The sequence below is a fragment of the Frankliniella occidentalis genome, unplaced genomic scaffold (assembly GCF_000697945.3).
Source record: "Frankliniella occidentalis isolate FOCC.00 unplaced genomic scaffold, Focc_3.1 Scaffold263, whole genome shotgun sequence".
Classification (NCBI taxonomy): domain Eukaryota; kingdom Metazoa; phylum Arthropoda; class Insecta; order Thysanoptera; family Thripidae; genus Frankliniella; species Frankliniella occidentalis.
The window spans coordinates 162689-177337 of NW_026267389.1; the positions used below are offsets into that span (position 1 = coordinate 162689).

At 44.0% G+C, this 14649-nt stretch overlaps 1 protein-coding gene across 1 annotated transcript; it reads left to right on the top strand.

Moving 5' to 3' along the window:
- The first annotated feature begins 9109 nt into the window (after positions 1 to 9109).
- LOC127750807 (uncharacterized) lies at positions 9110 to 11572 on the top strand. Its single transcript, XM_052273299.1, has one exon. It carries the CDS (start codon positions 9110 to 9112, stop codon positions 11570 to 11572), a length of 2463 nt encoding a protein of 820 aa, XP_052129259.1.
- Positions 11573 to 14649: the final 3077 nt, after the last annotated feature.

Here is a 14649-nt window from a genome sequence, read left to right on the forward strand (position 1 = left end):
GTCGTATTATACCGATTGAGGCTCGGATTTAGGCCTGCCTAGTGCCTATAGTGTATACGTATGGGCCTTGCTGTCTGCTTGAAGGGATCACCTGTATCAATTCGGTACTTAGTCCAGGGACATTTACCAAAAGTAGTGTTATCCTTGACAAAAATTGCATGGTGCTGTCGTAACAAATTGGCTAACTCTTGTCTTTCTGTTTCAGACTGTTCGGTGCATATGCCTGGAGATCTTTAGGGAGTGGTTCACTCTCCTTAATCTCTGGCATACTTAGTGTCGTGTTGTATTCTGTATCTACGAACGGAGTGGTTTCATGGTGTGCCACATCTACCTGTGCTGTATCCTCTGGATCTCCCTCTTCATCACTCTCTTTCTCCTCCTCTTTTTCCTCCTTTAAGACTCCAATAAATTCTTTCTCACATTCTTCTCATCCTCATTCTTCTCACTTCTTCTGGGTGTAATATGAATACTTCCCTAGTACTGCATTCTTTGGTATGCTGACGCATTTATCCCCAAAGTTTTGCAATGTTACGGTGATGCTGACGCATTTATCCCCAAAGTTTTGCAATGTTACGGTGATTGCTGAGACACAGGGGACAATTCCTGATTGGACTACTACTCCTGTTGGTAGTTTTGAAACCATGTTTCTAAATGCTTGATTTGAAACAAATACTCCTAACTCAGTTTCTCCTGATAACTGGCTTCTATTTTTATTTTGGGATCCCTTGGATTCCTGAGCCCTGCTACTTCCAGAGTCTGTCAGCACTTCTTCATTAACCACCTTGGTTTCTAGAACCACCCTGCTCCTTTTACCTGGGCTATAATCCTGAGTCTGGCCACTATCTGGACAGTTCTCTCCCTAACTGACTCATCAGTAATCGAATCCGCTCTCAATTGTGTATTAACTTCCTTTTCTGCAAATGGTTTCAGTGTAAAATTGCTTTCTGCTCTTATTTGGCAGACTACTCTGCCCGTTGTGTCCCTCCCCAATCTCTGCAACTTGCATCTTAATTTTAATCACTGCATCAAACTTGTGCAGGAAATTAATGCCAATCGGCGTTAGGTCGATTGCCGGCAAGACCTGAGGCGGAGGGTCAGGATGGTCGACTGCACTGTTAAAAGCTTACAGTGATTTTCACCGTAAGCTACAGTGAAAGCCTACAGCACCGTAGCTTACGGTGAGATTCACCGTAGCTTACGGTGAGATTCACTGTAGCTTACGGTGAAATGCACCGTAGCTTACAGTGAAAATCACCGTAAGCTACGGTGCTGCAGGCTTTCACTGTAGCTTACGGTGAAAATCACTGTAAGATTTTAACAGTGTGCGGGCGAAGCCGAAGCGTCAGCGGTGATCGGACCGGGTCCTTCACGAGCCAGAGGGGGCGTGCGGGACGCGTGCACTGAGGCGTTTGCGGGCGGAAGGGGGCTGGCAGGTTGCCTACCCGGGGACCGGCAGGGCCTCCTTCTCCTAGCGCCTGGCCGGGCTGGCCGGCCCGTGCGCGGAGGGAGAGAGGCGGTTGCGAGTAACTGCCTGATCATTTGGCAGCCAAGCGTTGGAAGTCGGTAGTTGGGTCCCCAGCGCTGGCAGCTTTTTTTTGTGCCTTTTCTTCTGAGGAAGAGCAGCACGGACAACACGTGTTCAGAGCCGCCTCGGTAGTCGTGGTGGTTGCGGCAAGGAGCCAGCCGTCGGAAGACGGCGATTCGGCTCCCGGCGATGGCAACTTTATTTGTGACTGTTTTTAGCGGAATATCTGCATACCGGTAACGCGACGCGGGGCTTCGCGGTGTCAGTCGCGCGGAGCCAAGTAGGGGAGAGCGGGGCAGTTTGAGGAACTTTTTGTTTTTTGGCTCCAAAATCTGAACTATTTGTCGCACAAACCTGACATTTTGACACAATGAAGGTGGCATTAGTATGTATCAACACTGTAAAGCGCGTTGCAATGCTTTGTGTTTGTGAGGATATAGCCAGTTCCTCATACCACCCCGCATTCCTCAAGCTACCCCGTGTACGGGGCGATATAAGGAACGCCGTGGGGTAGTTTGAGGAATGGCCTTTTGCTCGTCGTCAATGAATCGCATGGTATGCTTTACAGCGTCAAGGCATTGCCTCCTTCCCTTCACTGAGTCTAAATTGTACATCTGTACCTCAAATAGTTTCGTTTTTAGAGCCAAAAAACTAAACGTTCCTCAATCCTACTAAAATATGGCCGTCCGCCGCGGCAACCCTATCGGCCACACGCTATAGCATGGGCTTGCCTATCCTCAATTCACCCCGTGCAGGTCTTCCTCAAACTACCCCGTTCTGCATTGATTCATTCAAATAATCCCTAAAAAATTACGGGGCGTTGTATCATACCGTCCGGCACGGCAAAATAAGCAGGAAGCATGTCTTCTCTTGTACAAAAGGCCCCATCGCATCAGGGGCGCTCCGTAATATCGAAATTACATAAAATATAAGGTGAAAAAACTCCCGTTTTGGCTGCCAACTTGTCTATTTTGACATTCGTAGTTTAAAAAACGCACCAGTTTACTGGCAGCATTTACGTATGAACGTTTTTGAATGAAAGTACATTAGGACAATTAAGTACTCAACGTACGGCGGTGTCAGTGCCTGCAATCAAAATTTGTAGGCAGTTCCTTAAAGTGCCCCGTTCCTCAATCTGCCCCACTCTCCCCTACTGACAAATCTTTCTCCAACTGATTTTTGCCAGGCGGCCAGGCGCTGGGAGAAGGAGCGCCTGCCGGTCCCCGGGTAGGCAACCCACCAGCCTTCTCCGCCCGCAATGGACACAGAGCACGCGTCCCGCCCTCTCTGGCCCGTCAAGGACCCGGTAATCCGATCACCGCTGACACCCGCAATCGACCATCCTGACCCTCCGCCTCAGGTCTTGCCCGCAATCAACCATCCGCCATGCCAATTATGTGTTTCTTGATATCTGCCTCAGAGGTCATGTGTTCGAATTTAATCTTGAATGTCGTCATTGCTGCTGGTCCATAGAGATTTCTTTTGTGTGTTTTGTGTGTTTGAGCTTTGCAACTGGGAGATCTCTTGTTCCCGGAATAACAGTAATAACAGCTGCCGTAAGGTGCTGAGTTAACACTGCTAGTATTACAAACATTACAAGGAACCCTTCGGTGACTATCATGCTCATTTTCAGAGTCAGAACGCTCTGTTAAATTAACAATATCTGGTGTCTTGGTCACCGGTGGTTTAACATAAAGTTTAACAGTCTAATCTTCAGCCTCCATCCATACCGTTTCAATGGAAGTTGGTTTTAGTTTTCCTGGTCCTAATCTTTGTCCTTTGGGACATAAGGACTTTAACCCTTGCTGGTAGAGGGTCCGAGCTAAATAATAATCGAGGATCGATAAAGGGGTACTAACCCACCCCCTTAAAAATCGAGGATCGACGAAGGGGTGCTAAGCCACCCCCTAAAAAATTGAGGATTGAACCAGGGTTGCTAACCCACCCTCCTAAAAATATCGAGGATCGATGGAAGGGCGTAAGTCAATGGTGGTAACAAAACCTTGAAAGCGTGGAACGTATGGACACGTCATGACACGACACGCTTGGGCACGTCACGGCGCGTATGAGTGACACAAAACCGTGATGCGATGCGACACACACATAAGCAAGATGTCAGGATGGCTGATTGGTTAAGGCGCCTGCCGCAAGTGCTGGTCTCCCTTGGGGGGGCGGGGGTTCAAATCCCTCTCCCGACATTTTGAATTTCCGCGCGCGCGTGAGTATGAGAACGTTTGTGGAGAGCCGGGACGGACGCGCGGCAACGGTGTAGCGCGCCAGGCGACGCGACGCGTCCTTTCCCGCCGCGAGACACTTCCCCCACCATCGGCCCGCTCCCGTCGCGTCGCGCCCGCGCAGCGCTCAGTTGTTGTGAGTCCTCGAGTGTGCGTCTCCGAGATGGCAGGGTACGGCGAAGTAGTGATGATTGATTTGACTGATGATGATGATGTGGAAGTGGATGTTGAAGAAGTGTCGGTGGTAGAAGTGTCGATGTCGGGGGACACCATCCTTCTCCAGCACTCCTCTTCGGAAAAGGACGTCCTCGCCAACTACGTAAGTACTTGTCCTTTGGATTGCGCAATCCGAATTATTTTTAGCCTTCCTGGAATCGAGACGGTGCGCGAGAGGAGGGGAGGGGGCACGCTTGTTGCTCGGCCTGGCCTGTTCAACGAAAATCTTCTCGAGTCTTTACACTCTTCACTTGTTAGCCCGCCCTTCTGCTTTGAAAAAGCTATCCAGCGGGCTTATGCAAACGACCTCGTGTCTGTCTGTCTGTGTGTCTGTCTGTTCCACTAGAAGGAGATGTGCTAGAGACTTCAAATTTTCAGGGTATCTTAAGGTTCACTCCTAGAAAACGAAACGCCTACGGCAAATCCTGGCAACCAACCCTAAGGCGCTGAAAGGGGGTATCAAAGAAAAGGAGGTAGGTCAAAAAAGTCAGAAAAAAATATTTTTTTTATGAGCTCCTAAGGGGTAACTCGTCAAAGTAGAGTCCTAAGGGCAAAAATTTCGTCCGTTATGCTCTATCTTTTACCGTTTGGGCGCTAGAGGGAGTTTCTCTCACAAAAGTGGCCCAAAAATAAATTTATTAATTTCCGAAAATATTGAATGGTCTCCTATGGGGTAACTTGTCAAAGTAGAGCCCTATGGGCAAAAATTTCGTCCGTTTGGCTCTATCTCTAACCGTTTAGGCGCTAGAGGGTCTTGTTTGACGAAAATAAATTAAAAATTGCTGTAGTGGACAATTAAATGTAAAAGAAGGCCCAGAACCGCAAAAGAGGTAAGAAACTCCCATCCCCTACCCCCAAAAAACGTTTTCTAAGCAGAAGGGTGGGTTTTAGTCGCGGTGTTTCACCGTTACATCCCTTTCTCGTGTCCACGGGGCAAATTTTAAGGACCACGGGCTTTGAGGGCCGAAGGCCCGTTACATCATTTGATTATGTTCTACAGCAAATCGCGTGACAGAAATGGTCGGGCCGCAGGCCCGACCATCGCCGCCGGCAGGCCAAGCAGGCCCGGCCCCGCAGCGAAGCGAAGCTGGCAACTTCGTTTGGCGGAAGGGCGGGCCTGCTTGTTTTAACCTGTCGGGGAATAGTCTAGAAACGATTGCGACGCGCCTTGCCTCCGCGCCGTGCCGCGCCGCGCCCTGCAGCGCTGGGGTGTATGTCAGATTCTCGGGAATGGATCGCCTGAGTTGGGCCAGGGAAGGGGAGGGCAGCGCACTCACAGAACCATTTCTTTGATTCAAAGAAAAAATTTCTTTGGCTTGACAGGAAATAAAATTTCGTTCACTGGAAGAAAATTTTATTGAATGGCTTCATGTGGGAATGAAAGTTTAATTGACACATGTAGCTACACCAGGCACTTTGTCTCAACAAAATTTCTTTAGGAAGAATCTCATTTCTCCCGCACTCCCTCCGATCGCCCTCTCGGATAACCCTGCTCCGCTCACTTCGCTCGACTCGGCCCGGCTCGGCTCGGCTCGGCTTTGATCGTGCGGTTGTTCGGAGCCGATGGATCTCTGTCTGTCCACACACTCTCTCGCCTCCCTGCCCTCGACTCGATCCAGATCCAGACCCAACGCATTATTTCGTTCATCTTCTTGCTACAATGAATCAGGAAGTCATTACGCTGCTTCAGGAGTGGCATGTGCCTGAAGCACTTCCATACCTTGAAGGTGAGACATATGCATGTACATTAATTCGCTCTGAATGTAAAGGAGAAGTCTCTCGTTCGACGGGTTATGCAGGGTCGTTTCTAAACTCGACCGACTGAATTTTTATCTTTCTCATTGATTTTAATTAAATACAGCATGCTAGTCAAAGTTTAAGTTGCTTTTTCGTCGCATAGTTTTCATGTTCTTTATATCCATGTCAGACTATATCAAAATTCTTTTAGATTAGGTTTGTGAAGTTGAGGTTAGGTTTTGCTTTGCCCCCATGCTGTCGTTGATTACTTTTAACTTTGTGTTTTCTTTAACTTTCAGCGCGCAATATAGTGGATATCACAGCGTTGAAGCTATTGAACAGCAGCAACGCCGATATTGTCTTCCCAGTCGAGGCATTTGGTATCCGTTTGAAGTTTCTGGACGGTTTGCAGACATGGAAGACCATGCAAGAATCAGAGGTGAGTCACTTTCTCTCACTGGATTGTATCAATAGTTGGTGTTCTCCCTTCATTCCCTTTTGATTTCACTAATATGTTGGTTACAGATTATCATTGAAGTTGGTGCAGATTTAATTGCTGAACACGATGAGTTCCCTTCTGTTAATGATTCGATAACCTCCTCTGCTGGCTCCGTAGCTGTTCATGTATCAGAAGAACCTGTAAGTTTGTTGATTGTTATAGCTGAAAAGTGTCTACTACGTTTATAGTCGCACTGTCTTATTGTTCTGTTTGCTTATTTTGTTGCAGTCAAAGAAAAGAAAGAAATTTTGCAACCCGCCCCTTCAAAGTGTGGCATCAAACTCTGTCAATAATTTAGTAATTATCTCCATACACAACTTCGGTTTTAAATGTTATCTACACTGAATGTCTTACAACCTAATGTCTATTTCAGGATGTTCGTAGTTTGCTTGAAGCTGATGCAAAGGGGAAATCAATCCTTGAATTTTACGATGAAAATCGCTGGCTTAAAGCGCGCCACAGAGATGTTCTCACTGCAATTGTAGTTGATGCCATGAGAAAAATAAGCCATGGGTGAGAGAACTGTTTGCTTTGTTTGATTTGTCTAGTTGAAGAGTTCTTCTTTAGCAAGACTGTTTTATAAAATGTATGATGTCTATAATGTGTTTACTTGTTCATTTGCAGTTTGAAAAATAAGGACTATGAAGTGGTCGCTAAAAAAGTAAAGGAATGCTTCCCCACTGAAGAAGTAGTATGTACATGACATATTCTTTTAATCTTTTTATAAAAAAATAAGTTGGTGGTATTGTGCAAGGTATAACTTATTCTGCTTTTGTTTTCTAACCAGGAAACTTACTATCTTGGTCCTAAGGAGCCTGGAAATCTGTCAGCCATATCTATTGGGAAAATACCTCGTCGTTATCGTAATGCACATAGCGAAGAGAAGTCTTTGAGGCAGCTTAGTGAGGCTGGTCCCAGCACTGCAGCCCCCCCGTCAGTTAAAATCAACAAGAATCCTTTCAATATAATTCTCAAAGCAGGTACTGTGATCACTCTTTAACTATAATTCTTTATTATCTTCCCTTGCTTATAGTTCTCTTTTTCAATTAGATATCACCCCCAAAATTAGGGAGGCATGTATGTGGCTCGAAACAGACTCCCTCACTGCTAATGACTGGCCGTTGCTCAAGTGTAAGTGGGAGGAATCAGCTCCATTAAGACTCCAAGAGTTCTGGAAGGATAAGTCACCCACTTCTATTGCAAATTACATAACTAAATATCCCGTACTAAAACATCCCTCTGGATACACCTTGGTAAGATAATAATTTTAACATGCAATGTAAACTATTATAATAAACCAAACATATTTATCATGTACAATTTACTAATGTTAATGTGTGGCTTTTATTTTACAGCTTGAAGTTGACTTCAACATTATATATCCTGGAAAGGAGATGCTCTTTGTGCAAAAGTGGGACAACTTTTTGAGAAAAACTTCTATTCTTGCAGAGTGTGATATCAATGATGATGTAGCAAAGAAATGCTTGGCCTTATCAAAAGCAACTCAGCATCGTAAGTATTCTTTTATTCATCTATTTGCAATTGTTTATAAGACTGATGTCAAATTGTTAAAGTTCATGGAAGCAATTTGTTAATTCATGTTTGTTTTTGCACTGTTTAGCTGGTAGCCAGTCTGTACTTGCTCTGGGAATACTTCCTGCATTATGCGCTCCTACTAAGACAGTGAAATCAAAAATTACCAATAAACAAGAGAGAATCACCATAGCTAGTTCTCGTGCTGCCCTATTTCTACATGTAACTGTGAGTTATCTAATGTTTCTGTTCTTGTAAAGTGGAAAAATGCTATCTTTTTAACCGTACTGGTATATTTTCATTTGAGCTGTAAAATTATGGAAGTGTAAGGGATAGAATAGTATTGATATAACATACTTTTGAGCTTAGAAAATATCTAGAGACACAGTTATATCTGAGATTTGCCCAGTGTGTGTATTTGACATCAATTTTTAACGGAACTTAACACTATAAATTTTCATTTTATTTACAAACTAAATTGTGTGGATTTCCTGCAAACTTTGATGACAAATACTCTCACTTGTGTGATTCTCAAATACTTTTCAGCATTTTGAGATGTAATCAATGCTTAAAGCTACATTGTGTCTTTACTTCTCCCTGAAATCTAATTTTAATTTTGTAGTTTGTCTTAAGAAAATATTTTCACTTTACAGTCACATTAAATATGAACCAAAGAATATATCTATTTCTGCTTTCATTTCAGGATTGTTCTAAACTGTCAAAAGCTCTGACAGATAGACGGCAACAATTGTATTCTGAAACAAAAGAGTACCAGCCTTTTCTTGTTTTTGTAGGACCGAAGTTAAATGACATAAGGCAAAGCTATGTGGATGTGGCAGGCATCCTCTATCGCCTGAACACACCGGCCAAAGCTATTGATGCTTGCTTCAAGGCTATTATTGCACTTCATATGTCGTTCCCCACTGAGGCCAAGAGAGTTTGGATGTTGATTCAACGTTTCCTGTATGACATCAAAACTACATATGATGATGATGTACCTATGGGAACTATTTCTTCATATAAATCCGTACCTTTGCCAGAGTAAAGCTTACATGGTGGGCATTAACTGAGATTTTCAATGTCAGCTTGTTCCAGTATGCTGTTAAACTTACTTTTACAAGTATTTTTTTCTAGTCAAGACTGATAAGAATTAAGTTATTTTGATTTTGTATTTAATCACTAAGTCTGATTGTATAATTTTTGAGTCTGGTAAGACTGAGTATTAAGTTGTTTTGATTTGGTATTCAATTAGTAAGTCTGATTGCATTATTTTCTAGTCTGCTAAGACTGAGTTTTCCAGTATTGATTTGCATTTTTGTGCATTTTTGTTACATACTGTAGTTACATATTTGGATTAGGGTAATAATGGTTTTTCTTTGTGTTTGTGGTGGGAGATTCCAAACTCCTGATAGCCTTGCAACTCACATGCAGTTGAGGCATCCTGTTGATTCTGTTATCAACAACTATAAGTGTTTGCAACATACTGGTTGCAAAGGTCTATTTTTTGACTCTATTCAGAAATTTAAAATACATTTGTTAAGGAAACATGCAGCTGACATTGGGGTTGACAATTTAATGGAACCTGTTGACAATGCTGAACATGAATTTTTAGAAATCAATGTACCTGGTAATGCTGCTGAGTTACCTCCACAAGATGAAGTAATAGATGTTCCCAATTTTGAAACATTTGCTAATGCTGTTCATCAGTCTGGAATGATATTTGTTTCTAAGCTATACAATAAGGATACGGTACCTAGATGTGTTGTTCAAGAAGTAGTCGCTTTTGCACAAGAGTATATGGGTGGCTTTACCTCATTGCTGAAAACTAAGGTTCTACATGCTTTAGCTAATAATGATGATGTTGAAACTAATGAAATTAAAGCCATGTTTTCTGTTCTTGAAAATCCATTTGCTGAGATAGCTACAGAAGCTCAACAAATAACTGCTTTCAAAAATGCTGGAGCATACATTGGCCCAAGCAATTATTTTATTGGTAGCTCACTTAAAGATGTATGTGTAAGGGGTACTATGATACCACAAATGGTGCCTTCGTATGGTCAATTCATTGATATGAAGCTGACTTTAAAATATTTTCTAGAATTGCCTGGTGTCTTTGACAAAATTATGCTGAATTATGCAAATTTAAGTGATGAACATGACATAATATCCAATTTTATCCAGGGATCTTTGTGGAGAGACATTTCGGCTCCCTATGTTGCAGAGGAGAAAATAGTATTGCCTCTGTTTGCATATTCAGATGATTACGAGCCAAATGATGGTTTGGGGTCTCATTGTCTTGATGAGAAGACAAGTGCACTGTACTACAAAATCCCATGTATTCCACCTGAATACTTATCTTTGCTACGGTATATTTTTATTGCAGCAGTCTTCTATGCTGATGACCGTAAAGAATATGGCACTCCTGCTTGTGTTAAATGTTTCTTAGAACAATTGAAATATCTGGAAAAGCATGGTGTAATAATAGAACTTCCTGAAAAATCTGTTACAGTGTACTTTGTGCTAGGCCTTTTACTCGGTGACAACCTAGGTTTGAATGTTATTATGGGATTTGTGGAATCTTTCTCCGCTAATTATTGTTGTCGTGTGTGTAAAGTATACCAGAAAGACCTGAAGTTTATGATAAGAGAGGACCCTGCGTTGCTTCGCACTCCTGACAACTATGAAACTGACCTTGGTATTAATGATAGTGAACGCACTGGAATTAAAGAAGAATGTCCCTTTAATGTTCTGAATTCTTTTCACAACTGTGTAAATGTTGCAGGAGACGTCCTACATGACGTAGAAATAGGAATCTGTGGCTATGCCTTGCCTCGGATATTGTTCTGGTTAATACATGTTCGACAGTATTTTACCCATGAGACCCTAGTTGCAAGAGTTCGTGGTTTTAACTATGGTCCCTCTGAATGTGGAAACAAGCCCTCTGTTTCTAAACTGTCACCTAACAGGATAGCGTCTTGCACTAAATTTTTGTTGTCAGGTTCTGAAACTCTATGCTTAATTCAAAATTTAGGTCTAATGGTTGGTGATCTTGTTCCCTCTGATGACGATGTTTGGTTGTACTACTCTCGCTTATTGAATATGTTGGATTTTATATTGGCACCCTCATTTGTTGTTGGGAGTGAAGTCCTCTTCAAAACTCTAGTAACAGAGCATCACGAAGCATATATTGATACTTTTGATGAGAGTTTGAAACCTGTCCATCATTTAGTGCTTCACTATTACCGTTATATGCTGCTAGTTGGGCCGCCCATTCACACCAGCACCAAGAGGTTTGAAAGCAAGAATCGTGAAAGTAAGCAGGTGGCACGATCTACAAATTGCAGAGTAAACTTATTATTTACACTCATGATTAAGAATCAGTTAAAATTTACCTACCAGCTTCTTTGTAAGACAGCCCTGATGGAACGTTTTCAGAGTGGAAATGGCAAAATGTTCCGTGTAGGGGAATTGCCTTTTGGCCATGTTGTGGGACTTCATGAAAATGAAAATGTAACTTCTGTTGAATGGATTGACTTGAATGGTACTCAGTATCAGATTGATCACATTGTTGTCTACAAATTGACTTATTTGTTCCCTATATTTGGGAAAATTGTTAGCATTTTGCTATTTGGCAATAATCAGGTTGTTTTTGTTTTGAAAGTTTTGGAAACTTTGTATTTCAGTGACCATTACCATACCTTTGTTGTTCGAGAGACAGATGATGTGCACTGTTGCTCTCCAGCTGCTCTCATTTCACATCAGGCATTGTGGCTACGAATTAGTGTGACCGGGGACAGTTTCGTGTCCGTGCGCCATCTTATTCAATAATGTTATGCACTATGTTGTATTTTTGTTGTTATTACTGTTAACCAAAATACAGAAAATTCACAACTATATTCCTTTTATTTTTTCTGGCCCCTAGCCGTTTTTCTAATTGTTCGACAATGAGTTAAAATTATCGCCTGCAGCCTCCGATATACTGGCCAAACGCAGCCTGTGGGGTAGGCAACCGCGATACTTCCGCGCTGAAGGGGTTGCCTATACCTCACCTCACAGGCGTCAGGCGTCAAGATGTCTCACTTTCTTGAAAAATCTTGTCCAGTGCGTCGAATGGCCTTACTATATCAAAATTGAACAAAATGAGCACGTGTGTGTGAAAATCTCTGACACCAAAATATTTGGTAAACTGTTCGTTCGTTAGATGTGTGCGCAGCCCGGCGATCACAATCTAACAAACACATGTAGGGAATGTCATTTCAATTATTTTTTCGTACTGGAAACCAAAGAAACAATGTTGTCACAGCGATTTGTATGTCACCTGGTGCATCTCACGAATATTTCGGTGATATTAAAGAAGATTTCTTCCGTGCTTTGTAGTGGCAGGGAAACGAAACTTGCTTTGATGTAAGGGGGACGTTTTTAAATTAATTTATACTGAGTGAAATAAATTTCGTTGGAAAGCAACTAAACATACGTTCATAGTCCAAAGAAAGTTTTGCTTTGAAAATCGCAACGAAATGCTTGTTGGTTTGCAGTACGAAATTTTTTCGTTGTGCCAACAAAATTTTCGTTATGCCAAAGAAACGGTTCTGTGAGTGCGGTCTGGTGTTGGGCTTTCTTTCGACGAGAATCTTTGAACCCTTCAGCATGTTTGAACTTGTCGCCGTTTGTGAGGGCACAAGAGAGGGAGTGGCAGCTTTGCTGTGCAATGCTGCCAACGCGGTGTGTCACAGCGAGTGACGCAGGGACGGGGCGAGGATGCTTGCGGAAGGGAGGGGCGGGGATGGGTGGCATCTCTGATGGGCACCGCTGGCAAAGCGGTTTTTCGCCCTTACCAAGGGATCCTGCGATGTGGGGGAGGGGGGGGGGTGAAAACACGACACTAATACTTCCTTTACGAACGCGATTTCAGAGCCGTGGTTCATTTGAGGCGCCTGGAGTGGCCGGCACATCACGTCCCACCTCCCCGGGCCCGTTGGCCCCGCCACCCTCCCCTGCGGGGAGTGACGAAATTATTGCTAACGTGAGTTCATGTCGTCGTGTCGTTTATACTTGTGTGAATGGTTTTTATATTGATGCGTTTTGTTTATCATGAATGAAAGGGCGGCTCGCCCAACAACCCCTCTAAGCGATCCCCTCCTCAACCTCATTGTGCCGTGGGGAAGCTTGACGAGGACGACGAGTCGGAGCCAGCTGTTGTAAGTTTAAGCACGTTAGCTTTTTATTCCCTTTGCGTGTGTTTTATTGGCGACTAACCTTATGTGATTTGTAGCAGGAGGGAGCACTCGACCTCGCTCCCGCCCCAGCCCCCGCCGAGGCCCCTGTCCTCGTGCCCGCCCCAACCTGGCACCAACTTCAGGCGAGGTCGTCCACTCCACCTGTGGACTTGCGCCACAGGCTACGACCGAGAGGCATAGGCAGGCTAGCCAGGCTGCAGGGACCCGTCAGACTTGGCAATCCGGGTTTCGACTACTGGGCCAGGCAGTGTCGACTACTGGGCCAAAGGTGTCGACTTCTGGGCCAATGAACACTGTGTTTTGTTATACATTTTTGTGTACAAACATGTATTTATTTCCATTTTCGACGTATGGGTAATTAAGTTTAATCCGTTCACTACACCTCCAAACTTTTTCCTTGACGCTACCGTACACCAATGCTCCTTTGTAGGCACTTTTGCAAAGCCTTGCTCTTAAACTGTCGACTACTGGGCCCCTTACCCTATGGCGGCGCGCCTCTTAATGATGAGTTCCTCTCAGTTATAAGCCTGCTCATATGCAGTGGCCCTGTCGCCATCGTAATTATTTCGAATATTTGTTGCAGACCTCGAGGATGTATCATGTTGTGGAGGGCCCCCTTGCGAGGTTCGCAGATGTATCATTGTGGGGATGGTTTTTACTATCTGTTGCGTGAAGTCCGTCTTTCACGGCTTCGATTAAAGTGCAGGCACTATAAACTTGTCTGTCGTGGTGCAGCTGCCATCAACACCCGAACCGGGGAAATGTATCAAACCCAGCCTCACAATCACCCTCCTGATCATCTTCTCTTGGAGGACATGGATCTCAGAGAAGAAATGGTGCAGCATGCACGCACAACTGTTACTGGCGCTACAACGAGACTTATTGGCTGAGCGATTAGCGAAGCCTATTTGGCTGAGCGATTAGCGAAGCCTATTTGGCTGAGCGATTAGCGAAGCCCATTACTCCACTGACCAAAAAAGTTTCATTCTGTTTGTGGGTTTGTTTGTTTGTTTGTTTGTTTGTTTGATTTTCTGTCCGCACGATAACTCGAGAATGGATTGAGATAGCGATCTGGGAATAGAGTATTCCGGCGGGAGCGCGGAGAAGACTCCGCGGAAGAACAAAAAGGCCCGTGATTCGCCGAACGGCGTCCCCCTCCACTACGGGAAGATGGTGGGGGGCGCCGCGGCGAATCACGGGCCCTTTAGTTCTTCCGTGGAGTCTTCTCCGCGCTCCCGCCGGAATACTCTATTTCAGGGTCATTTTGTATCATAAAAAGACAGATCGAGTTCAAAGATGAGCATTCTAGCTCAAAAATTGGCTACTAAAAAAATCAAAAACTACAGGTCGCAAAATGAATTTTTATCAACTATTTTTTTAGGGGTTCCTAAGAGGTAACACGTCAAAAAAGAGCCCCACGGACGTAAATTTCGTCCGTTTGGCTCTATCTCGTGCCGTTTAGGTGCTAGGGGGCATTTCTTGACTTAAATGAGGTGAAAATGATCAAATGGTCGATTAAATCGTTAAAAAGACTTCATTTCTAAAAATTGGACATCCACTCCTATTACCCCGTCTCGGGTGTCAGCGCCGCAGGCCTAGCTATATGTGCGCCAGGCGCGTCGCAGCGTAACAGTGTTTCGTGAGATATCGCGAAGCCTGTTACGCGAG

Excerpts from the sequence above, each read along its gene's own strand:
- LOC127750807 (XM_052273299.1), top strand. The coding sequence starts at position 9,110 with ATGGTTTTTCTTTGTGTTTGTGGTGGGAGATTCCAAACTCCTGATAGC.